The sequence below is a fragment of the Oncorhynchus clarkii genome, chromosome 26 (assembly GCF_045791955.1).
Source record: "Oncorhynchus clarkii lewisi isolate Uvic-CL-2024 chromosome 26, UVic_Ocla_1.0, whole genome shotgun sequence".
Classification (NCBI taxonomy): Eukaryota; Metazoa; Chordata; class Actinopteri; order Salmoniformes; family Salmonidae; genus Oncorhynchus; species Oncorhynchus clarkii.
Genome location: NC_092172.1, coordinates 40,585,832 through 40,611,868, shown reverse-complemented (window position 1 = coordinate 40,611,868; position 26,037 = coordinate 40,585,832). Strand labels below are relative to the sequence as shown.

At 42.5% G+C, this 26,037-nt stretch overlaps 2 protein-coding genes across 4 annotated transcripts; one reads left to right on the top strand and one right to left on the bottom strand.

Moving 5' to 3' along the window:
- The first annotated feature begins 357 nt into the window (after positions 1-357).
- On the top strand, positions 358-9,291 carry LOC139384437 (cell surface glycoprotein 1-like). Its single transcript, XM_071129202.1, has 5 exons — positions 358-525; positions 3,997-5,337; positions 5,996-6,058; positions 6,239-6,317; positions 6,428-9,291. The coding sequence occupies exons 1-5, from the start codon at positions 438-440 to the stop codon at positions 6,606-6,608; spliced, it is 1,752 nt and encodes a 583-aa protein (XP_070985303.1). The 5' UTR covers positions 358-437; the 3' UTR covers positions 6,609-9,291.
- A 1,104-nt stretch (positions 9,292-10,395) lies between these two features.
- Positions 10,396-25,009, bottom strand: LOC139384438 (excitatory amino acid transporter 2-like). 3 transcript variants are annotated; one of them, XM_071129203.1, is made up of 11 exons: positions 24,624-25,009; positions 21,803-21,942; positions 19,425-19,577; positions 18,341-18,700; positions 18,112-18,238; positions 17,640-17,873; positions 16,769-16,963; positions 14,527-14,661; positions 14,117-14,327; positions 11,162-12,608; positions 10,396-11,052 (listed from the first exon to the last, which is right to left on the bottom strand). In XM_071129203.1, exons 2-10 carry the CDS (start codon positions 21,930-21,932, stop codon positions 12,516-12,518), a joined length of 1,638 nt encoding a protein of 545 aa, XP_070985304.1. In that variant the 5' UTR covers positions 21,933-21,942; positions 24,624-25,009; the 3' UTR covers positions 10,396-11,052; positions 11,162-12,515. The 3 variants fall into 3 exon arrangements, with proteins under 3 accessions (XP_070985304.1, XP_070985305.1, XP_070985306.1); XM_071129205.1 differs by lacking the exon at positions 10,396-11,052 and adding an exon at positions 12,710-12,771 and having other exon boundaries at positions 12,520-12,608; XM_071129204.1 differs by lacking the exon at positions 10,396-11,052 and having other exon boundaries at positions 12,516-12,771.
- Between the last annotated feature and the right edge of the window lie 1,028 nt (positions 25,010-26,037).

Sequence of the window (26,037 nt, the reverse complement as noted above, 5' to 3'; positions counted from 1 at the left end):
GATTAATATGGTTGGCTAAAAAAAGAAAAAAGTGACCTATTGGTAATGTGAGAAAGAGGGATATGGATAGTTAGAGTGTGTGTGTGTGTGTGTGTGTGTGTGTGTGTGTGTGTGTGTGTGTGTGTGTGTGTGTGTGTGTGTGTGTGTGTGTGTGTGTGTGTGTGTGTGTAAGAAAGAGATAGAGGGAGAAAGCCAGAGAGGGAGAGTTTTTGAAAGAGAGGGTGTGTTCTGTGTTCTAGCCCACCTCCGCCAACCAATCGACTGTCACTAGCTATCGATGATGCACTGATGTGACTCGCATCTCAGTATAAAAAAAGTTGAGCTACACCCTTCAAACCAGTTCAGTCATCCCACAGACACTCCTAGGAAAACAAGCCAGCCTTCTTGGGAACAGAACCACAGAGCACAGCAGTACACACTCTCTCATCTCTCCCTCGATGCCTATCTCTGATCTCAGGATGTGGACCCTACTGCTTGGGGTTATTTTCGGACTCCTGGCACCTGTTCAGTCCGACCCTGTTCCTGGTGAGTAACAAGTTATTACTGTCCCAGGAAACCCTGCTCTTTGGCTCAGTTGGTAGTGTATGGTGCTTGCAAAGCCAGGGTTGTGGGTTCAATTCCCAGGGCCATCCAAAAGTAAAAATGCATGAGAAATTGTGTTCACATTAAACAATATCAGATATTATTGTTGGGGTTGCTTGTCACAGTCTGACAACCATCCCCATTGTAACAACATACCCAGTAAGCTAAATTACGTTGAAAAGACACCTAGAAGCCTTATTTTCCAGACATTGAAAAGACATCTATGTTTCACAAGTTTGGACAGCATCGTACAGTACAATGGAGTTGAATTCAGTACAGTACAGTACAGTACAATGGAGTTTAATTCAGTACAGTACAGTCCAATGGAGTTTAATTCAGTACAGTACAGTACAGTCCAATGGAGTTTAATTCAGTACAGTACAGTACAATGGAGTTTAATTCAGTACAGTACAGTACAGTCCAATGGAGTTTAATTCAGTACAGTACAGTACGGTACAATGGAGTTTAATTCAGTACAGTACAGCACAGTCCAATGGAGTTTAGTTCACCAGAGTACAGTACAATGGAGGTTAATTCAGTACAGTACAATGGAGTTTAATTCAGTACAGTACAGTCCAATGGAGTTTAATTCAGTACAGTACAGTACAGTACAATGGAGTTTAATTCAGTACAGTACAGTCCAATGGAGTTTAATTCAGTACAGTACAGTACAGTCCAATGGAGTTTAATTCAGTACAGTACAGTACAGTACAATGGAGTTTAATTCAGTACAGTACAGTCCAATGGAGTTTAATTCAGCATGATACAGTACAGTACAATGGAGTTTAATTCACCACAGTACAGTACAGTCCAATTTAATTCAGTACAGTATATATTTTTTTAACTTTCTTGAACAAAATATATTTCTCTGAGTCATTGTGTTAGCATAAAACAAAATAATAAAAAAATATTTGGGAGCAAAACATCCCCAGCTGGCCATTGGTTGTGTATTAATCAGGGTTATTAACACATCCCCAGCTGGCCATTGGTTGTGTATTAATCAGGGTTATTATCACATCCCCAGCTGGCCATTGATTGTGTATTAATCTGGGTTATTATCACATCCCCAGCTGGCCATTGGTTGTGTATTAATCTGAGTTATTAACACATCCCCAGCTGGCCATTGGTTGTGTATTAATCAGGGTTTTTAAAACATCCCCAGCTGGCCATTGATTGTGCAGCCAAGTAAAATGGGTCACTGTCTAAGACCTCCTGTTGTATCTGAACACAGGCTTATGGAATTCAAGTAATCCTATCCTCGTCTGATGAGTCTGCACTTTTCTACTTTACCGGAGAGCCTCATTGTGTTTCAAACCTACCTGTACTCTAGCTCAGTGAAATCTGGGGGACCTATTCTTTACATGTTTAGTGCCTAAGTCCCCCTTCCCTCCCCTTTCTCCCTCCCCACGTAGACAGACACACAGCAGTCTTTGTAGCAATTGCTGAGCTGTTCCAACAGGTGCATTAATGTGTATATCCAAAGTGCTTTGGTGAGTTTCATACAAGCTTGGGTGAGAAGGGAGAAACCTCATACAGGTAACACTGTTATTGGACAGGGAGAAACCTCATACAGGTAACACTGTTATTGGACAGGGAGAAACCTCATACAGGTAAAACTGTTATTGGACAGGGAGAAACCTCATACAGGTAAAACTGTTATTGGACAGGGAGAAACCTCATACAGGTGAAACTGTTATTGAACAGGGAGAAACCTCATACAGGTAAAACTGTTATTGGACAGGGAGAAACCTCATACAGGTAAAACTGTTATTGGACAGGGATAAACCTTATACAGGTAACACTGTTATTAGACAGGGAGAAACCTCATACAGGTAACACTGTTATTGGACAGAGAGAAACCTCATACAGGTAAAACTGTTATTGGACAGGGAGAAACCTCATACAGGTAACACTGTTATTGGACAGGGAGAAACCTCGTACAGGTAAAACTGTTCACAAGTGTGTTAGAAATGGAGGCCTGAGATTGCTTGACGTAAAGGATCATGTATTTGGTGTCAAATTTTAAGAACAATGTCAAAGATAAGAGCAGTTACTTCTCCTTTTGTTTGAAAACAGTATTTAATGACACTCAACATTCCATGAAACAGTTAAGCTGCTTTGGAGGATTCAACAAATACCTAAGGAAAGGGGTCAGAGATACGTTTGGGATTGGGCCACAGTATCCCTGGTCAGCTCCCTAGTACCCCCTCTCGCCACAGTACACACTTAGAATTAGTGGTGACTTGAGGAACCCAGGAGATCCTCAAGGAACCACTGCTAGTCAATGGCTCATATGTGCACCTTTGTTTATTTGAGGGGTTCTTGGTGGAACCTTTAACGTTTCAATGTAGCAACAGGTTCCAGGAAGAACCCTGGAGTGGAGGCGTGGCTTATTAGGGGTGTGGCTTTAAGATATATCTTGTTGGGTCACCGGTTTGAGTAAATGTCCTTCCTGTTCATCTGTTCTGTTGTTCAAGGAAGCTTACAGAGGTGAATGACTTCCTCAGTCAAGAGCCTATGAAAATTGCAAAGTTGGAATAGTTACTACTTTATTACTATATTTAATCAGCAATGTTTATATTATTCATATTATATTAGAATATGCCATATGCATAAATATTGAAGGAACGTTGAAATTTGCAGTGTACAAGCTGAACATGGTGAATAGGAATGACATTTACTCTAACGGGTGCCCCCAAAAAATGATCTGAAAGCCACACTTCCAATAATCCACACCTCTAGTCTCCTCATAGGCTGCCACCTCTACAATATATTATTAAAAAGGTTCAAAATGGAACCCCTCCCATCACAAAAAGGTTCCGGTGGGGTTCCAATAACCTTTTTGAACTGGAAAGGTCCTGCTGGTGCGACAACCCAAAAGGTTCTTCCAGGCATCTTCACTGCTAAGAGTGTATCCCTGGTTAGCTCCCTAGCACGCCCTCTTGCAGGAATAAGATATATGCACACCTTATTCACGTGAAAGCCTCTGTTGGGGCATAACATTTGGGCACCTCTTCAAAGCCTATCCTAAACTCTTTTGAAGTAGCACTGTTGACTAATTATGGCAACAGAACAGGGAAAAGAGACAAGCCAAGACATTGTTTATTTAAAGGCTTGGGTGTGTTGATTTTGCGGTTGAATAAAACCAAATGATTTGATGAAACTGCCTCTGTCAAACACAAAGGCAGACGATTAGTCATCCCAGTTAATAATCATGTTTCCTGTATGGTGAGTCAGAACACGACAGGTTCACACAGGTACTCCAGGGAGGAGCCTGAAAGGCCACGATACTCCCAGGCCTTCCTTTGTCATGCAAAGACATCAAAGCTCAGTAATTTTCCTCTACTGTAAAGGTCAGGACATGATGTTAGTAGGTAATCATTGAGCTGAGGTCTTTTCTTCCCTTTGGCACAGCCTCGACAGAACCTCCCGCTCTGGCTGCTGGGGATTTTCTTGGAGAAACTTTCAAGATCTTCAAGAAGCTTGTAGTGGGTCCCCTGGATGCCACCAATGGAACGTCCAGCAGTGACGAAACAGTGGACCTTGATCATTTGGTGACCCCTGACCCTGTGACATCTGACCCGGAAGACCAGCTGCCCACCTTTGACCCAGAGGAGGGCAGCACAGATGAGACAGAGGGCAGCACTACAGAGGGAAGTATGAAACACCCCACTTCAGGACAAGACGATGAAGGGGAGCTGTTTGACGCCAACCTTAAACCTAGCTTTAACCTCCGCCCCAGTCCAACTCCTCGCCCCAGTCCAACTCCTCGCCCCAGTCAAAGCAACACAGAGGACAATTATGAAAAGGATGACTATGATTCCAGTCCAAGTGATATACCTGATTCACCAGAGGAAGATGAAATTATCCTGGATACTGAAAGCCCCACAGTAGAGTTTGTCCCCACAGCAGAGGTTGTCCCCACAGCAGAGTTTGTCCCCACAGTAGAGTTTGTCCCCACAGTAGAGTTTGTCCCCACAGCAGAGGTTGTCCCCACGGTAGAGGTTGTCCCCACGGTAGAGTTTGTCCCCACAGTAGAGGTTGTCCCCACGGTAGAGTTTGTCCCCACAGTAGAGTTTGTCCCCACAGCAGAGGTTGTCCCCACAGCAGAGTTTAACCCCACCACTGATTTTCAGATGGATTTGGAAGATGTTAACGCAATCCTTGACGCTAAACCCAGCCCCAGTCCTTATCCAACTCATGACGCTAACCCCAGCACCAGTCCTTATCCAACTCATGATGCTAGCACCACAACAGAGCGAGAGGAGTTGGAGGACGATAAATTCAGACCAAACTTTGTCGCCAGCCCTAGTCGTGTACCGGATCCCAGTCCCAGCCATAGTCCCATCTCAGAGTTTGAAGAAGAAGACCTGTTACCTCTTAGCCTTGATCCAAGCTTTAGTACCACCTCCAGACCTAGCCAAAGTTCGGGCACCAGCCATACACCTAGTTCTAACCTAACCAGTATGACAGGCTTGGAGGAAGGCGGGGCTGCAAAGATGAATACAGAGCTGGCCTTCACCCCAACCACCAGTTCTGCTGCACCTACAACAGTCAGGATGAATTCAGACATTGAAGGGTCAGGGTCGGGATTCCTGCCTCAGAGTAGCACCACAGTAGCAGCCCCTGCTGGCGAGGAGGACCAAACATACAACTCCCTAGTCGATAAGCCATTCATTGAAACAAAGACAAGAATTCAAGGCAGCAATAGGCTTGCTCTACCAAGGGAGGAACCGGCAGTGGATTCCTCTACAGGTACAGTACTGCTTATCCAGGAGAAGTGCACTAATATTCTGTCCCTTCAAAGCTCTTGTGTTCATAATGGGTGGCATTCAGCATTGAGATCCTTGTACTTTACTCATACTTCTGCGTAAATCATTCATTGATGTCAATGGAAGGCTTGCACAAAGGTATTGGGTTGTCCAGTCTGAATACATCCCATTGTATCTGTTAGCAGAGTGGGATAGGGCATGTCCCATTGTATCTGTTAGCAGAGTGGGATAGGGCATGTCTGTTGTATCTGTTAGCAGAGTGGGCTAGGACATGTCCATTGTATCTGTTAGCAGAGTGGGATAGGACATGTCCATTGTATCTGTTAGCAGAGTGGGATAGGACATGTCCATTGTATCTGTTAGCAGAGTGGGATAGGACATGTCCATTGTATCTGTTAGCAGAGTGGGATAGGACATGTCCATTGTATCTGTTAGCAGAGTGGGCTAGGACATGTCCATTGTATCTGTTAGCAGAGTGGGATAGGACATGTCCATTGTATCTGTTAGCAGAGTGGGCTAGGGCATGTCCATTGTATCTGTTAGCAGAGTGGGATAGGACATGTCCATTGTATCTGTTGAACACACTATTGAACACATCTCTTTGAGTGTGAATTGTAGTTAATCTTTCTCTATTTCCACAGTTCTTCATGATGCAGCTGCTGTAAAACCAACCCCATCCAGACAACATGATTCATATACATCGGGTCAGTTCCTGAATCATACACGCCCAGCTAACAAGATATGCTACTGATACACCAGGGAACGTTCTGCTCCTTTGTGCAGTTTAAATTTGAAGACAATGTTTTGTGAACGTACTAGAGGACCCAGTAGACACGGTCACTTCCCCTCACTGTCTGCTTCGTCTTCTTCTCCTCCTCCTCCAGGTTGGTTGATCATCGTTGCCTTCGTCGCGGGCGTGGCGGTCTTGGTCGTAATCTGTGTCGCCATAGGTACCAGAGACAGGTAAAATCCACCACTTTCAAACCCATCCAGGAAAATATGTTCCTGAGATTGAAACATGTTGTCACTTAGTTACAAACCATGGAATTAAACCATGTCAAATCGTCTTGCAGGTGGAATGCACCGGCCCAGGCATCTGAGAAGAAGGTCGCCAACGCGAGCTCAGGAGATGAGAAGGCGGAGCGGGAAATGGAGAGGTTTCTGTCTAAAGAGAGGCCAAGGGAAAACATCCACGCTGGAGAGTACACTGTTATACTTCTGGAGGACCTCCCTGAGAAAGAGCCGCTGGACTGAGACGGGCCAAAGAGATGCAGAACGGGGACAAAATAAGAACAATGGACACCTTAGAAATAGAATGGAACGGGTCTCCCCATTCTAGTCAATGGTTGCATAATGGGTGGCATAATGGGTGGCATAGTGGGTGGACTCCCCCCCATTCTTGACACACACAGGAAACTGTTGAGTGTGAAAAACCCAGCAGCGTTGTAGTTCTTGACACAAACGGGTGCGCCTGGCACCTACCCTGTTCAAAGGCACTTAAATATTTTGTCTTGCCCATTCACCCTCTGAATGGCTCACATACACAATCCATTTCTCAATTGTCTCAAAGCACAATCCAGTCTCCTCCCCTTCTTCTACACTGATTGAAGTGAATTTAACAAGTGACATCAAGGGATCATGGCTTTCACCTGGATTCACCTGGTCAGTCTATGTCATGGAAACATTTCTCACAGCAGGGAAAGAATCCTGCAGCAACTGGAAATGTGAATGATTGTGTGGATTATAATTAATGGACATTTTTGTAGGGGTTGATAATGCATTTTTGTAGTTACGGCAAATCAAGTCTGACATTTTTAAGCGGAAATTACAAACTTTAGAACTCTTTTTAAACTTTGAATAACTACAAGTTTGCATTTCCTACCTTGCAGGAAATTTGCTGCAACAACCGGGTGATCAAATTAAGACCCTACATCTGTAGCTAGTGATTCCTGATTCTATGACTATGAATGGAGACATTCTAGAATGTATGTGGGACACGTCTGTGGCGTGTGAGTTTGAACTGTCCCTTTGACCTTTGGCAGCCCAGATAAGTCAGATTGGTAAACACCTGTTCCGATGGGCTATGGATGAACACGTTGCTATATCTCTGTTGACATTATGTATATTATCAAAGTTACAAACACTGTCAGAACCATTGATAGAAAAAAAGAAAACAAGGTCATACTGAATTTCTAATTCTCACTCACCGACCAGTGTTGTTGTTGTTGTTATTGTTATTGTTGTTGTTGTTGTTGTTGTTGTTGTTGGTGGTGTTATTTTTGTTTTGATATTGCACTATTTTTTATCAACAAATCTTATTTGTGTACATGTTTTTGATCATCCTGTAAAAGAAAATACAGAATCCATACAGAATATAAAAGATTGTCTTTCTAGATGTTTCATAGTGACACACTCAGGGACTCACATAAGTGCTACACAGCCAGAATAAGTCAAGTATAGTAGAAAGACTTAATACCAACCTACTTAGAGCCCTGCTTTTCACTACATTTCCCCTGGGGGTAAAATCCTGCTGACTGTGGCATTACGTATTGTTCAGATGAATGCCGGTATGTGAGTTATAGTAAATATAATATACTTTATACTTCATATGTATTCGTTTTAAACACTCAGAGTTCTTCTAGTGTTAGACAGTTGTGTGATGCTCAGTGCATAGCTACTGCTGCAGTATAATGGATGCATTTTAAACCATTACAACACTTCAGTAGTCAGCTACACTAAATGGTTCCCAAATGTAGTTTCTCCCTTCTATTTCCACGTCTGTTCATATAAAGTGTACTGCAGATCATTTTAAACTATGAACTAACTACAACTACTGGGGTTTAAATACAACAACTACTACCTTGCTTTTTTACTCTGGGACCATACGTCATGAAAGAAACAATCCGTTTTTCATTTCAACATTTATTGGTTTCCATAATTATATGTACACAAGAAGTAGTAAAACACTTTACCAGACTTTTAGTCCATTTGTCTGACAGAGAAAATTATATTTTTACATTTTAGACAAATTCAATTCATACTTTCTTTAGTTCACTCACACACATTCAACATTAGACAGATTCTAGAACCACACATTCACAGTCAACATCATACAGATTCTAGAATCACACATTCACAGTCAACATCAGACAGATTCTAGAACCACACATTCACACAGTCAACATTAGACAGATTCTAGAACCACACATTCACAGTCAACATCAGACAGATTCTAGAACCACACATTCACAGTCAACATCAGACAGATTCTAGAACCACACATTCACACAGTCAACATCAGACAGATTCTAGAACCACACATTCACACAGTCAACATCAGACAGATTCAAGAATCCCACATTCACACAGTCAACATCAGACAGATTCTAGAACCACACATTCACACAGTCAACATCAGACAGATTCAAGAATCACACATTCACACAGTCAACATCAGACAGATTCTAGAACCACACATTCACACAGTCAACATCAGACAGATTCTAGAACCACACAGTCAACATCAGACAGATTCTAGAACCACACAGTCAACATCAGACAGATTCTAGAACCACACAGTCAACATCAGACAGATTCTAGCATCACACATTCCCACAGTCAACATCAGACAGATTCTAGCATCACACATTCACACAGTCAACATCAGACAGATTCTAGAATCACACACATTCACACAGTCAACATCAGACAGATTCTAGAATCACACACATTCACACAGTCAACATCAGACAGATTCTAGAATCACACACATTCACACAGTCAACATCAGACAGATTCTAGAATCCCACATTCACACAGTCAACATCAGACAGATTCTAGAACCACACATTCACACAGTCAACATCAGACAGATTACACAACAATGAGGAAGAATGTTCCACCACGTTCTTGGACACATATGTGCATTGAATGAAAATCCAGGATAGAAAATAGACAGAAGAAGAGGGTCTACATGTACATTTCAACTGGTATTCATAGAAAAATAAAAAGAGGAAAAAGCCAAACTGAGAAAGAAAACATTTAAAGTGAATGTATGAAACACTGATGTTTATCAGTGTTCAGCCATGTCTGGACAAGACTCAAGAGCATTTAGCATAGGTGCATAGGTTGCCTGATAAAATGTTGCCTGAACCTGATATTCAGCTAACGTACATACATACAGTAGCTGCCAGCACCAAAGCTCTGTTGATGCCTGCCCCTGTCGTCTTGATTCCACTCTGAGAAAGCTACACCTTTAATTGGACTTTTCTCTCTTATCTTGTCAACCTAAGAACAAAAGTAACAACGATACTGTAAAACAAACAATAAAATAACACCACCCAGTCCATATGGGTGAAAAATACAGCACTTTTTCCTCTTATTTTTCCTCTCTTTCCAGTCCCATTTTCTGGATCATTCTATGTCTGCATTAAGAGTATTAACTACATCTGTCTCCCTGAAAAAGACCAAACAATTCCATATGTATATTGGTGTTGGATTCAACATTTTGAACATTGAGACATTAAATAAATGATAGAGAAGAAGCATAGAATCAAAGGAGAACGTTAAGGGTTCTCTGTGGAATGTGTTTGATGGAGGAGAGGAGAGCGAAGTGTTGATATAGGGAAGACAGATGGACATCTGTGGATTAGGTGAAGGAGGGGTTGAGGTCAGAAAATGAGAGGTGAGGTCAGTAATCAGGGTTTCTTATCTGGTTACCTTCTTCCTGTTGGGCATATACTGTAAGGATTGGAGAGAGGGAGTGTCTTAAGTGGGATATAAATATCTGGATGGGATGTTGGGTTGTCTGATTACAGCTGTACAGAACCTTTGGGAAGAATTCAACTTGGTTAAAGCTTCTCTAGTGTCCGTGGGTTATTTACTCTGAAAAATAAGAACCTAACATTGGAAAGTTAATATCTCTGTGAGACTAGTAGACTCTACCACCCAAAGTAAAAGGACACACAACGTAGTTCTACATTTGCATATGGTTTTCCTATCGTTATAGAAACCCTGAGCAGAACCCTCTGGGAGATCACCTAAATATCTACCTGGATCTAGTATATGTTATATCCACAAAGTGCAAGGAGGCACTTTGAACATGGAGATGTAAGATAACGCTGCTCTTCAACAGGTTCCGTCCAGAGTGTTTCTGAGACCCAGTACTGCTGTAAAGATCAGTTCCCTATTGAGATTCTACCCAGCATCCACTGCAAGGTTATGGTCTTGTTGTTATATAACCTTACTGGTCCAGGTACAGAGGTTTGTACAGTGCAGTGCTGGACACACACACACACCTGGCTCCAAATAGTCCTATCTGTAATTGCAAGCTACTTTTTTGGTCTTTGTATTTATCATGTTGATACGACATACATTAGAAACAGAACTTTATAAAGGGAGAACCGGCCTTCCTTTCTTTCAGAGTCACAAGTGAGCATGCTGGAGATGGAGCTGAACTTTTCAAATCCAAATTGAAGGGCAAATTTTCTGTTGATATGGATTATTTGACTGTAATTAACATTGTCGTAATCATCACGCTGACTGACTGAACAGATTGTGGTTGACAAGGCAAGGTTGTCGTTTAGCATAGAAATACAAAGCACTGACTTTCAGGGCCGACCGGCTTACAAGCCTATATTCCCTCTACCATCTCCTACTCTCCCTCTACCATCTCTCTACCATCTCTTACTCCCTCTACCTACCATCTCTTACTCTCTCTACCATCTCTTACTCTCTCTAACATCTCTTACTCTCTCTACCATCTCTTACTCTCTCTAACTCTCTCTGCCATCTCTTACTTCCTCTACCTACCATCTATTACTCTGTCTTTTGTTCTCTCTCTCTTTTTCACTCTTTCTTTGACACACACATTCACACACACTCGAATGCACGTATACGTTATATACAGACACACAAAAACATATAGAATATATTGATTGTTGGTGTGTTTGTCCTCTTACAGCCAGGGGAGGGAACACATTCAATTATCTTCCTGCCTCTGCACATGTCTTGTTAATGCTGTCCATATGCACCTTGCGTCGTTGGCTGTCTATAAATACGCAGCAGCCGCATTTGGAGGCATTTAGTGATGTTAAGTCCAGAGGTAAGCTCCAGTGCTTAGAGGCTGATCATGTGTGCCGATGCCAGAGTTTAATCCTCTAAGTCAAAGGTATTGTAGCTCCTTCAACACACCCAACACTTGTTTTTATTCTGTCACTAGGGGGAGCCACATGGTCAACATTCTGCTTCCCTTTGCTGCGGGATGTTGTTACGTTAACGATTTCAGAACCTGTTTGCTGCTATTGGTTTACTGCAACAAGAGGCAGTAGTAAAGTCAAGGGCTTTTTGAGATAGTTCAGTGTTTGCCTTGACGTTTTTGCAATTTTTTATATTTTTAAGAAAATGTGCATTACCAAGGCTCTTTAAGTTGTTTTATTCTGAGTGCTATTAGAAGGCAGCAGGTTTTAGAAAGCGTCAAAGCCACTCTGGAAACCAAAGAAAAGTGAATCGACCACCACTGAATATCTAGCAACCCCTGGAACATCAAGCGTTTCTGGAACATATTGTTATAAGGTTGTGCAGGGTCAGGAATAGGAATAGTAGTGACTGACAGGAGGGTTCTCCATGGAGGGGCTTCTCATCATAACACTCCTCAACTGGTCCTTGTATACAACTGGCAAGGCCACATCCCATAAGCACACATTCTCTGAACTGCCTCTGGCGCTAACAAAACCCCTACATTTTTTATACATAAAACAGACAGAAGGATTGCTTTTTCCCCAAAAGGTTGAGCAGCAAGAAAAGTGCGGCATTGCGTATATCAGAGAACATGCACTGTCGAGTAAGGTTCAGAATACAACCACCTGAATGGGTCCATTATACTAAACAATGCCTTAAAAATCACCAGCACAGCTTAAGCAATGTCATTTGGAAGTCCTAATCTAATTGTTTAAGATAGGTACAAGTGGATGCGTACCTACGTTGTCTTTGTGGGAGGGGAGCTTCATCCCATAGTCAATGAACTGACCATAGTCAGACCACAGGAAGTAAGACTGATGCACCAAAGCTTGTGATTACAGGGCTAAGTGTGGTTACGTTCTTTATTTTGGTCAGGAAGGGAAGCTTGTGGAAGTCAGGATGAGGTCGGAGCAGGGTGCTGCTTTACTCTCGTTTCCAGGGTTCCTCCTCAACAAGAGAGAAATCTGCAGTGTTGGGGTGGCCGTTGGGGTGGCCGTTTCCATTGCCCATGGATACCTGCAAGCAATTACCAGGGACATCTAACTGTAAGACCAAGGCACAGTCATATTGAAGCTGTCAAAGGGTTTGAGCAGAGAAACCAAGGGGGTAATACTTGCAGGCCATCCTTTTGGTTGAATTTGGTTGGTCGGTTGAATTTTGGTTGAATTGGTTGAATTTACTGGGATTCCCGCAAATTTGGTCCCAATAGAAAGAAAAGAAAAGAAAGAATATTCTCTGAGTACTGAAGCGACAGCAGATACAGAAGATAGATTGAATCCTCTCTGAATACTGAAGCAACAGCAGATACAGAATATAGATTGAATCCTCTCTGAATACTGAAGCGACAGCAGATACAGAAGATAGATTGAATCCTCTCTGAATACTGAAGCGACAGCAGATACAGAATATAGATTGAATCCTCTGAATACTGAAGCGACAGCAGATACAGAATATAGATTGAATCCTCTCTGAATACTGAAGCGACAGCAGATACAGAAGATAGATTGAATATTCTCTGAATACTGAAGCGACAGCAGATACAGAATATAGATTGAATCCTCTCTGAATACTGAAGCGACAGCAGATACAGAAGATAGATTGAATCCTCTCTGAATACTGAAGCGACAGCAGATACAGAAAGATAGATTGAATCCTCTCTGAATACTGAAGCGACAGCAGATACAGAAGATAGATTGAAATGTGTTTTCTCACTGACAGGAGAATGTAAAACATTGATGAGTCAGTTTTGTTTTCTATCTTGGCCATGTATTTTATGGATTCTCTGCCCAACAGAATTACCGGGACAATAATGTTGAATAAATGGATTGTAAGAAAACAACTAAATTACAGTATAAAACAGGGATTAGTAATTGTCCCATGCAAGCAAAGCAATAGAACAATGATCCATGACAAATGGATCAGTAAAATGCTCTGAAAATAAGAGCATGGACTTTTCTTTGAGTTTTTGGTCTAAAAAATAGCTAGCTACAGTAGAAAGAATGATTTTTGACAGGTCCATAATGTGTCTGCCACTGTTTGGATAAACATGATGAAATAGCAGTCTTCATGTGTACCACTAGCCATACAATGTTGATTTAAAAATGCGCCCTAAAACTGAATCGAATCATGTAAGCAGGGCTGCCACAAATACATGTCCAATTAAGAAGAAGAATCCCACTCATGTCACAGATTAATACAAGACATAGGAAGAAAAGTAAAGTGCGGAAAAATGTTTTCAAAAGAAAAATGGTGTCAAAAACATAACATCAGAATGATAGTAAACTGTCGAGCAAAAGTACACAGGTATCACAAAAAACTGCTTTTCCATATAGTTTAGTGAGTGAGTAAATAAATATAAGAGCATATTTATTTAGTTTCTCCACCTTGTAATATTGTTTTCTCCAAAATAACTGTATAAGGTGACATGAATGTATGTCGACATACCAAATGACAAGAGAAGGAAAGGCAGCAATTAGGGGGGAAGTCTACATGCACGTCTCTATATCCTTAAAGATGAAATGTACCTTGCAATCATCTATCATGATTGTGCTGTGGGCTGCAGCGTAAACACACTGGTTGGTGTTGTTCTCGAAGAAGGATTGGGATTTTGTCAACTCAAATTCATCAACTTTTTGCGCGGCGTCAAACGCATCGAGCTCATCTTTGGACAGGTGGTAAACGATACCGGCCCCGTAGGAGTCCCCAACCACGTTGACGGAGGTTCGGAACCGATCCCTGTATTTTTTTTTAGGGTGGGGAGGCAGACACAGAGACAGACAAGTGCAGAAGGTAATCTCTCGGGGGAACAAAGCCGAGGACACTATTTTGAGGAAGACCAGAGTTTTATCCTGAGGTAACAAGAAGATATTCTGTGTGTGTGGAAACATTCTCTGTACGTGTGAATGCAGGTACAAGTGCAAGATTGAGTACTCACAGCAGCCAGTCAACAGCCACCAACAGACTGATGTCTTGGGTGGGTAACCCAACGGCTGTTAGGATCAGTAGCATGGTCACCAATCCAGCACTGGGGATACTGGCCGCTCCCACACTGGCCAAGGTTGCTGTCAGGCTACAGTCAGGATGAGAGATCTCAGTTAATTACACACTGGCCAAGGTTGCTGTCAGGCTACAGTCAGGATGAGAGATCTCAGTCAATTACACAAACATTCATTTCAACCTTATATTGTAGGTACAGTGCCTTGCGAAAGTATTCGGCCCCCTTGAACTTTGCGACCTTTTGCCACATTTCAGGCTTCAAACATAAAGATATAAAACTGTATTTTTTTGTGAAGAATCAACAACAAGTGGGACACAATCATGAAGTGGAACAACATTTATTGGATATTTCAAACTTTTTTAACAAATCAAAAACTGAAAAATTGGCCGTGCAAAATTATTCAGCCCCCTTAAGTTAATACTTTGTAGCGCCACCTTTTGCTGCGATTACAGCTGTAAGTCGCTTGGGGTATGTCTCTATCAGTTTTGCACATCGAGAGACTGAAATGTTTTCCCATTCCTCCTTGCAAAACAGCTCGAGCTCAGTGAGGTTGGATGGAGAGCATTTGTGAACAGCAGTTTTCAGTTCTTTCCACAGATTCTCGATTGGATTCAGGTCTGGACTTTGACTTGGCCATTCTAACACCTGGATATGTTTATTTTTGAACCATTCCATTGTAGATTTTGCTTTATGTTTTGGATCATTGTCTTGTTGGAAGACAAATCTCCGTCCCAGTCTCAGGTCTTTTGCAGACTCCATCAGGTTTTCTTCCAGAATGGTCCTGTATTTGGCTCTATCCATCTTCCCATCAATTTTAACCATCTTCCCTGTCCCTGCTGAAGAAAAGCAGGCCCAAACCATGATGCTGCCACCACCATGTTTGACAGTGGGGATGGTGTGTTCAGCTGTGTTGCTTTTACGCCAAACATAACGTTTTGCATTGTTGCCAAAAAGTTCAATTTTGGTTTCATCTGACCAGAGCACCTTCTTCCACATGTTTGGTGTGTCTCCCAGGTGGCTTGTGGCAAACTTTAAACTACACTTTTTATGGATATCTTTAAGAAATGGCTTTCTTCTTGCCACTCTTCCATAAAGGCCAGATTTGTGCAATATACGACTGATTGTTGTCCTATGGACAGAGTCTCCCACCTCAGCTGTAGATCTCTGCAGTTCATCCAGAGTGATCATGGGCCTCTTGGCTGAATCTCTGATCAGTCTTCTCCTTGTATGAGCTGAAAGTTTAGAGGGACGGCCAGGTCTTGGTAGATTTGCAGTGGTCTGATACTCCTTCCATTTCAATATTATCGCTTGCACAGTGCTCCTTGGGATGTTTAAAGCTTGGGAAATCTTTTTGTATCCAAATCCGGCTTTAAACTTCTTCACAACAGTATCTCGGACCTGCCTGGTGTGTTCCTTGTTCTTCATGATGCTCTCTGCGCTTTTAACGGACCTCTGAGACTATCACAGTGCAGGTGCATTTATACGGAGACTTGATTACACACAGGTGGATTGTATTTATCATCATTAGTCATTTAGGTCAACATTGGATCATTCAGAGATCCTCACTGAACTTCTGGTGAGAGTTTGCTGCACTGAAAGTAAAGGGGCTGAATAATTTTGCACGCCCAAGTTAAAAAAGTTTGAAATATCCAATAAATGTCGTTCCACTTCATGATTGTGTCCCACTTGTTGTTGATTCTTCACAAAAAACTACAGTTTTATATCTTTATGTTTGAAGCCTGAAATGTGGCAAAAGGTCGCAAAGTTCAAGGGGGCCGAATACTTTCGCAAGGCACTGTACATGAATAAAAATGTTTTGTCAAGGTCAATAGATCATATATAGGGCACCTTGTTTTGAACAATCATGTCACATGACCTGAATTTTAACCTTTATTTAACGGGTTTTCAACAAATGGTCCCTTTTCTTATTATGTCAGATGGGCCAGCACCATTCTCCAGCACTGTGCTCCAGCACCGTCCTCCAGCACCGTCCTCCAGCACCATCCTCCAGCACCATCCTCCAGCACCATGTTCCAGTACCATGCTCAGATAATTGCTTTTATTTTTGGTGTAAATCTAATGTCTGGAACAGGCTTAAAATAAAGATTAAATCCTAGGTCATGTGTCATGATAGTCCAAAACACAGGGCCCTAGTCATGTAGGATTGGAAGTGTCCTACCTGACAGTGACGATCTGGCCGTAGTCGAGGTCGATGTTATTCATCTGGGCGATGAAGATGGCTGCCACGGCCTCGTAAAGCGCAGTGCCGTCCATGTTGATAGTGGCGCCCACGGGGAGCACGAATCGCGTCACTCGCTTATCGATGCCCAAGTTCTCCTCCAGACAGCGGAATGTGACTGGCAGGGTACCAGCACTGAGAGACGGGTACAGAACTTGTACTTAATACATATCACAAGACTTGGAAATGTATTAAACACTGAATTTACATAATATCTATATTATGCATTGAGCATTATGTTCCCTCAAAGGGTGACTTTTAAAGGGTCTTACTTTAAGCAGTAAGATTAGTCGACAAGAGTCTAACTACATTGTGGTAGCTAAGCTCTACAAATCTGGTGTCATGCATGAAGGTATCAGACGACCCGTGAAATGTGGACACCCCTCTAGGGCATGAACCACATCTCTGTTGCTGTTATCATCTCAGTGTGAGCTTCGGCTGTGGCTCAAAACCTACTCTGTCATACAATCTATCCAATAGGTTGGGTAATGCAGAGCCCTTAATATAAATGAACTATTTATCCTAACCTAAGCAAAGGTTTTTAATCTTTGAAAGCAACTTTGCGCTGTGTGCACCACGAATAACATTACTCTTGTTTTTAGTTTATCTGTAGAGTGGAGACAAAACAAGCAAGGTCAAGGCATCTTGTTTTGTCTGTCTTATCGTAAACAAGCAGAATGGGTTCTAGAATGGGTTCTAGAATGGGTTCTAGAATGGGTTCTGGGAAAGGCAATAATAAGTATGACAGAGGGAAAAGGGAGTGTGACAGAGAAGAAGTGAATAGGTTAGAGAATGGGTTTGGGTCTTGTACCTAGATGCTGTCCCAATAGCGGTGACCCAGGCCTGGAAGATTCCCATGAAGAAGACATAGGGGTTTTTCTTCACGATGACTAAGTATATTAGCGGTAGAAATATGGCACCGTGGATGACAAGGCCCACGATCACGGTCACCATGTACATTCCCAGTTGCCTGGCAACCATTTCCAGATCATCGATTGAGATGATCTTCCCACAGATGAGACAGGCGATACCGAAAGGGGAATACCTGGGAGAGACCTTGGTGAGATTAGTTTTGCAGTTTGGTAAAACTAATGAAAGGTCAATAGTGGTATCTAATTGGGAATATTGGGGCAAACATGTACATTGGGGGCTAATTTCCTGTAATAAATAACACTTTTCTCCTTTGGCTACAGTGACTAGAGTGGACTTGCTAGAATGCCTGTTATTTTAGAGGGGGGGGGGGGGGGGTGGAGGTATATAACTCTAGAGAGGATAAGACTTACCACATAATCATGCCAACAATCCTCATGACGATCTCGTTGAGAACGTTAAAAAACTCCAGCATGAGCTTGGCCTTTTCTCCCATCTTCCCCATGATTATCCCGAAAGCCACAAAGAAACCGATCAAACCTACAGTTTCAAAAGGAGGCAAAAAGTGTCAAATCAATTATTTGGACTGCTAAGACAATCATTCATTCCAGTTAAGAGCATGTTTTCTATAAGTGTACCAACCTAGCACATTCATCCCACTCTTGTACTGAAGACCCCTTTTGATGGTAAACTGTGGTGGACCCCTGGTCCTGTTGGTAGGTACGGGGACTTTTGTGGTGACTGTCTGGATCTGCTGGAAGCAGGCCTGAACCAGGTTTTCTGGGAAAAGGTTTCGAATTAGATCGAAGAAGGCGTCCAGACTGGAGACGTCGTCGTTCTTCTTGCCAGGCCCGAGGTTGGACTTCAGCTTGGGGTTACCTGGGTGGATGAGCAGCACCAGAATGACACCCAGAGCGGCAGCGATGACTGTGGTGGACATGTAGTACACCATGGCTCGGGTGCCCAGGCGGCCACTGGACTTGGCATCCAACCCTGCCAGTCCTGGAGTGGGAGAGAGGTGAGAGAGGCCCGCAGTTCAACAACCGGTTACGTAAACTACAGAAGATATGCATTCCAGATACTCTAGTGATAAATGCAGTGGCGGCTGCTGAGGGGAGGAAAGCTCATAATAATGTCATGGAACAGAGGAAATGGAACGGCACCAAACAGGTGTTTGATACCATTCCACTGATTTCGCTCCAGTCATTACCACGAGCCTGTCCTCCCTGATTAAGGTGCCACCAACCTCCTGTGGATAAATGCTATAATAACACTCTAACGTACAATGCCTCTAGTGCTACTACAGACACACGCTAGCAAACGCACTCTACACACACGTATACTGTAGTACATTGTCATATTGTTGTATGGTGATATTATACATTTTGTATTGTAGATATGTAGTGGTGTAATAATGTTATATGATGTACTGTTTATCTTTATTTTTATGTGTGATGTAAGCGCCTAAATGTGTTTGGACCCAAGGAAGAGTATCTGCTGCCTTGGCAGGAACTAATGGGGATCCATAATAAACACCAGGAAGAGTAGCTGCTGCCTTGGCAGGAACTAATGGGGGTCCATAATAAACACCAGGAAGAGTAGCTGCTGCCTTGGCAGGAACTAATGGGGATCCATAATAAACACCAGGAAGAGTAGCTGCTGCCTTGGCAGGAACTAATGGGGATCCATGATAAATACATATGATGGCAGGGTTCTGGCCTCCCACCTGTGATGAGACTGGAGATGATCAGGGGCAGGATGAGCATCTTCAGCATCCTCATCAGGATGTCTCCTGGGAAGGAGATGATCATGACCACATCAGGGGGGAGCGGCGACATGGGACGCAGTAGTATTCCAGAAACAGAGCCTGTGATCACACCTAGAACACAGAGAGAGAACCCACAGTCATATCAACTGGCCCTCTCATTGGTTTTCTGTTGCATGATTTAGAACCACACACACCGGGCTGTTTGTATTCATACACATCAGCTGGTGTTTATACCCTGAACACAACAAGCTCTACCTCGGCTCTCGCTACACTTTCACCCACAAGTTTTAGGCAACCTTATGCACTGTGAGGGATGGGAGGTGACTAAAGTGCAGAAAAACTAAATTATATCAAAACTAAATTATATCAAACCCCGCACTTTTCATTGTTAAAGATACAATCCGGGATCTTAAGAACTTACTAATTTGTAACATATTGTACGAATTTGAATTTGTAACAGAAAATATGAGTTGCAAAAAAAAAAATACAAATAAAACTTGCTTTGTGACTTAACATACAAAATAGATGATGTAGAACACAATTGCGCACAATTTTCAGGAACCCATTTTGGCTCATTAGCATTAGTTTCAAAACTACTGACTGAAAGTAGACACATCTAAACAACAGGCTAACTTACCAAGACAGTAACAACCAGACACATCTAAACAACAGGCTAACTTAACAAGACAGTAACAACCAGACACATCTAAACAACAGGCTAACTTATCAAGACAGTAACAACCAGACACATCTAAACAACAGGCTAACTTACCAAGACAGTAACAACCAGACACATCTAAACAACAGGCTAACTTACCAAGACAGTAACAACCAGACACATCTAAACAACCGGCTAACTTACCAAGACAGTAACAACCAGACACATCTAAACAACAGGCTAACTTACCAAGACAGTAACAACCAGACACATCTAAACAACAGGCTAACTTACCAAGACAGTAACAACCAGACACATCTAAACAACCGGCTAACTTACCAAGACAGTAACAACCAGACACATCTAAACAACAGGCTAACTTACCAAGACAGTAACAACCAGACACATCTAAACAACAGGCTAACTTACCAAGACAGTAACAACCAGACACATCTAAACAACCGGCTAACTTATCAAGACAGTAACAACCAGACACATCTAAACAACAGGCTAACATACCAAGACAGTAACAACCAGACACATCTAAACAACAGGCTAACTTACCAAGACAGTAACAACCAGACACATCTAAACAACCAGGCTAACTTACCAAGACAGTAACAACCAGACACATCTAAACAACAGGCTAACTTACCAAGACAGTAACAACCAGACACATCTAAACAACAGGCTAACTTACCAAGACAGTAACAACCAGACACATCTAAACAACAGGCTAACTTACCAAGACAGTAACAACCAGACACATCTAAACAACAGGCTAACTTACCAAGACAGTAACAACCAGACACATCTAAACAACAGGCTAACTTACCAAGACAGTAACAACCAGACACATCTAAACAACAGGCTAACTTACCAAGACAGTAACAACCAGACACATCTAAACAACCGGCTAACTTATCAAGACAGTAACAACCAGACACATCTAAACAACCGGCTAACTTACCAAGACAGTAACAACCAGACGCATCTAAACAACCGGCTAACTTATCAAGACAGTAACAACCAGACACATCTAAACAACCGGCTAACTTATCAAGACAGTAACAACCAGACACATCTAAACAACAGGCTAACTTACCAAGACAGTAACAACCAGACACATCTAAACAACCGGCTAACTTAACAAGACAGTAACAACCAGACACATCTAAAAAACAGGTTAACCTACCAAGACAGTAACAACCAGACACATCTAAACAACAGGCTAACTTACCAAGACAGTAACATCTATATGACACATTTAAACAACAAGCAAACTTACCAAGACAGTATCATCTATACAACAGGCTAACTTGCAAAGTCAGTAACAAGCAGACACATCTAAACAACAGGCTAACTTACCAAGACAGTAACATCTATATGACAGGCTAACTTACTAAGACAGTAACATCTATAGGGCAGACTAACTTACCAATACAGTAACATCTATACAACAGGCTAACTTACCAAGACAGTAACATCTATATGACAGGCTAACTTACTAAGACAGTAACATCTATAGGACAGACTAACTTACCAAGACAGTGACATCTATACAACAGGCTAACTTACTAAGACAGTAACATCTATACAACAGGCTAACTTACTAAGACAGTAACATCTATAGGACAGGCTAACTTACTAAGAACATCTATAGGACAGACTAACTTACCAAGGATGGTGAGGAAAAGGACCAAGTTATTCATGATTTTGCTGCATATTCCCCAACACATAGGCTGAGGAGGCTCCACGATGGGCTCCAAATGGCTTTCATGCATTCTGACCTCCACTTGCCTCTGCATTGTGTTGGCGCTAGAGAGAGAGAGAGATAGATAGGAGGTTTATTCATTTACTCCTCCTTGACCCATAATGCCTAGCTGTGTCAACAGTTATTACCATATTTGCTCCAGTGAAAAGGTCACTGATGCAGGACACCATAAGAGTTTGATGTGGCTTCTTGTCCATCTGTAATAATGGCTCCGGAACTGATGGCAAACAGAATGATAATGTATTCATACTATCACAAAGATGTATGAGGGAGAGGAGACTGAACAAGTGGGTAGAGAGAGAGACATGGGAGATGTGAGTAGATGTATGAGGGAGAGGAGACTGAACGACTGGGTAGAGAGAGAGACATGGGAGATGTGAGTAGATGTATGAGGGAGAGGAGACTGAACGACTGGGTAGAGAGAGAGACATGGGAAATGTGAGTAGATGTATGAGGGAGAGGAGACTGAACGACTGGGTAGAGAGAGAGACATGAGAGATGTGAGTAGATGTATGAGGGAGAGGAGACTGAACGACTGGGTAGAGAGAGAGACATGGGAGATGTGAGTAGATGTATGAGGGAGAGGAGACTGAACGACTGGGTAGAGAGAGAGACATGGGAGATGTGAGTAGATGTATGAGGGAGAGTCAGCTAGGCAAGTCAGTTAAGAAGAATTTCTTATTTACAATGACGGCCTACCCCGGCCAAACTCGGACGATGCAGGGCTAATTGGGCGCCGCCCTATGGGACTCCACCTCGTATTGGTGAAAGGGTTCACGGCCGGATATGATGCAGCCTGGATTTGAACCAGGGACTGTAGTGACTCCTCTTGCACTGAGATGCAGTACCTTAGACCATTGCAACACTCAGGAGCCCACCATGACTTGTGTGTTAGTACAGTATGTGTGTGTGTCCAGTGTCTGTCCACAGCAACTGACTTAAACTTAACGTCTGTTATCTCTGCCCTCTGATCTGGGCCAGTCTGAGGATGCAGTGGTTTTCCAGTGAATGGAGCTTCTTCGTAATCTCATTCCTCTGAGATGGGAGTCTTCACTTCCAGGTCATGCCCCCATCTCACACTCCTCACACTCCTCCCTCTATCTCTCTACCTAATCGCCTCATCACGTCACCACAGCAACAAGTCTCCCAGCTTTGTTGTGGTCTGGCTTATTAAAAGCTCTTCAACTTAAAGTTCCCCGACCGTCCCTACTCCTAGCATCATTTAAATCACATCTCTCGGGGTGTATAACCTTGTGTGCTGTTGCGTAACTTTGTCCCCTCCGCGAACATCCGTGTGTTGTCACCGTGTCCCGTATTGTTTCATATTTACAATAACACTCACTGTCAATACCGTCCATTTCCTGAGAGGGAGCTTTCTGCTGTGTCCCGCTGCTACACTGTTACACTGTCCTAAAAATGAACAGCCCTGTACTCACTGGCAAAATATTTCTCGGATTGAGAGGAAAATGGAGGTTTGGCGAAATTCCCTGTTTCTAAAACTATATTGAGTGAATTTGTAACTGGAGTAACTGCTTGTATTGCATACTGTTTACATCCACAGAACCAAAGACGTGACGGCGAGGCAGTTAATAGGTTGTGACTGGCAAATCAATCAGAGGCTGTCTGACACACAGTGCCCGGACATAAGCCTGTTAAGGCCGACAAAATTAGCCTGTCAAGCACACCAGTGGTTTAGTTGCATAACCTCTCAGGGGTGACCCAGGAACTGTCAAGGTGTGCCAAGCTGCGATTAGACCGTCTTGAGCAAGGGATTACTGTTTGATTCACAGATTCAGAAATACAGATTCACAATACATACAAATGAAATCACATATTTAAAAAACACAATTATTCACACAGCTCTTTGGCAAGAAATGGTCCCCTCACCAAGAGTCATCCATACAGCCTATCTGCTCTATGGTGCATCAGTACCAAAAGCTTTTACGTTCAAAGCCTAAACAATATATCGCTACAGTCAACTGAAGCCTGACTGTAGCAATTGTAAAGCACTTGAATCAGGATCCAGGGCACATACGATTTGCTAATGTCATTATGTGTCTCATTAGATAGGGTACATCTCATGAGCTGGATGGTTCTCAAGGCCACCTGGCTGGGCTGGTGCAGATGAGGTCAAATGGGAGAGTGTCTCAGCTCTCTCACCAGAAAGGGATGACCTCTGATTACCAAAGGTCAAATGACAATACATGAAGAATGATCAGACAAGTCACAGACGCCGGAGCATTTTCCCTTTTTGCGTCAGGGGACAACAACAATACTGCAGCATAATACTGTGATGAGGAAATTCTACTCAACAATACTGTTGCATAATACTGTGATGAGGAAATTCTACTCAACAATACTGTTGCATAATACTGTGATGAGGAAATTCTACTCAACAATACTGTTGCATAATACTGTGATGAGGAAATTCTACTCAACAATACTGTTGCATAATACTGTGATGAGGAAATTCTACTCAACAATACTGTTGCATAATACTGTGATGAGGAAATTCTACTCAACAATACCGCAGCGTAATACTGTGATGAGGAAATTCTACTCAACAATACTGTTGCATGATACTGTGAGATGCAAACTTTCAATCAGGCCTTCAAAAATCCATGACAGCAACTGCCTCTAAAATAAATACAGCACGGTAACAGTAGAATGTGGAAAATGTTTCAAACCTTTCATATTCAATTAAAACCCTTTACATTTAGCTTACCTGTAGTTGTTGTCTGGAATTTGGAATGGAAAGGTGGCGTACTAAAGAGTCACTACTCAGTCAGCCATGGGCTGCAAGGATAGAGTCAAAGAAAGGAAGGGAAATTCACGGTCTATCCATCTCGGAGATTCAGTGAAGATCCACAAACGTATGAAGGTCCCCCCTTGCCCCTTAAATAAGGGAATGTAGAAATCTGGAGGCTATGCGGGAGTAGATCTCAAGAAGAAAGCCAGCAGCACCTTCTCAGCATCCAATCGAAATACAGTGAGTTAATCAGCAATGCCCATGGAAGACTGAGAATGGCATCCGCAGTCCCTGAAGTCGACTCATCCAAGCATGTGTGTAGACCTGAAGTGACCGACCTGCAGGCTGGACTGTGGGCTCCACGTTCAGCTTCATTGTAAGCAGCGAGTGAAATCCTTGGTGCCCTCCTCTTTCTCCTTCTCTACCTGTCTAATCCGTCCTTAAAGCATGCGCTGTAATGCTTTTCCCTCGGATGTGAGGCGGGATAAAGACGCACGAGATTCTCAAAACAATCAAAGCAGGCCTGCAAGCCAAGTGCTCAAGAAAAGGAACACTTGGCTGTTGCATTGAAGAGACATGTGCGTTGTATAGCCAACCCAGATGTAAACAAAGAGGAGAGGGAAGTTGGAGTAGTAATGAATCAGACAAGATGGGCTCCTTCAACTCACCACTGCATTGGTTGACATGACTGACCAGTGGCTCAATGCTATGGATAATGGCAGGTTTGTAGGTGTACTATTTTTAGATTTCAGTGCAGTATTTGATTTAGTGGATCATGAAATTATTTTGACAAAATTAATGCATTATGGTTTTAAGGAGGTAGCATTGAATTGGGTACAGTCATATCTAACTGACAGGGAACAGTCTACCTATATCAATGGTTCATTTTCTTCCCCTAATGTGTTAAACTGTGGAATACCGCAGGGCAGCTGCCTTGGGCCACTTCTCTACTTAATATACACCAACGACCTTCCCTATGCCGTGGTTGAAACTCAAGCTACTATATTTGCAGATGATACTACAATTTATGCAGCAAGACAATCGGTTCAACAGGTACAGCAAGCTTTGCAAGGAGATTTGCAGATTATCAGGAAATGGGTTTGCCAAAACAAACTTGCTTTAAGCACCAAGAAAACCAAAGTTATGTTGGTCTGTTCAACTAGGAAAAGGCCAAAACAGCATGGGATACAATTAAGTATGGGAGGAGTACAAATTGAAGAAGTGGCAGAAACCAAACTACTGGGAGTGCAGCTAGACAACTGCTTATCATGGTCGTCTCAAATAACTAATCTATGTAAAAAAAAATATTAAAACAGCATGCATAATCAGAAGGATAGCTAAATATTTACCAGGGAAAATCCTTCAGCAAATAACACAGGCATTGGTTGAG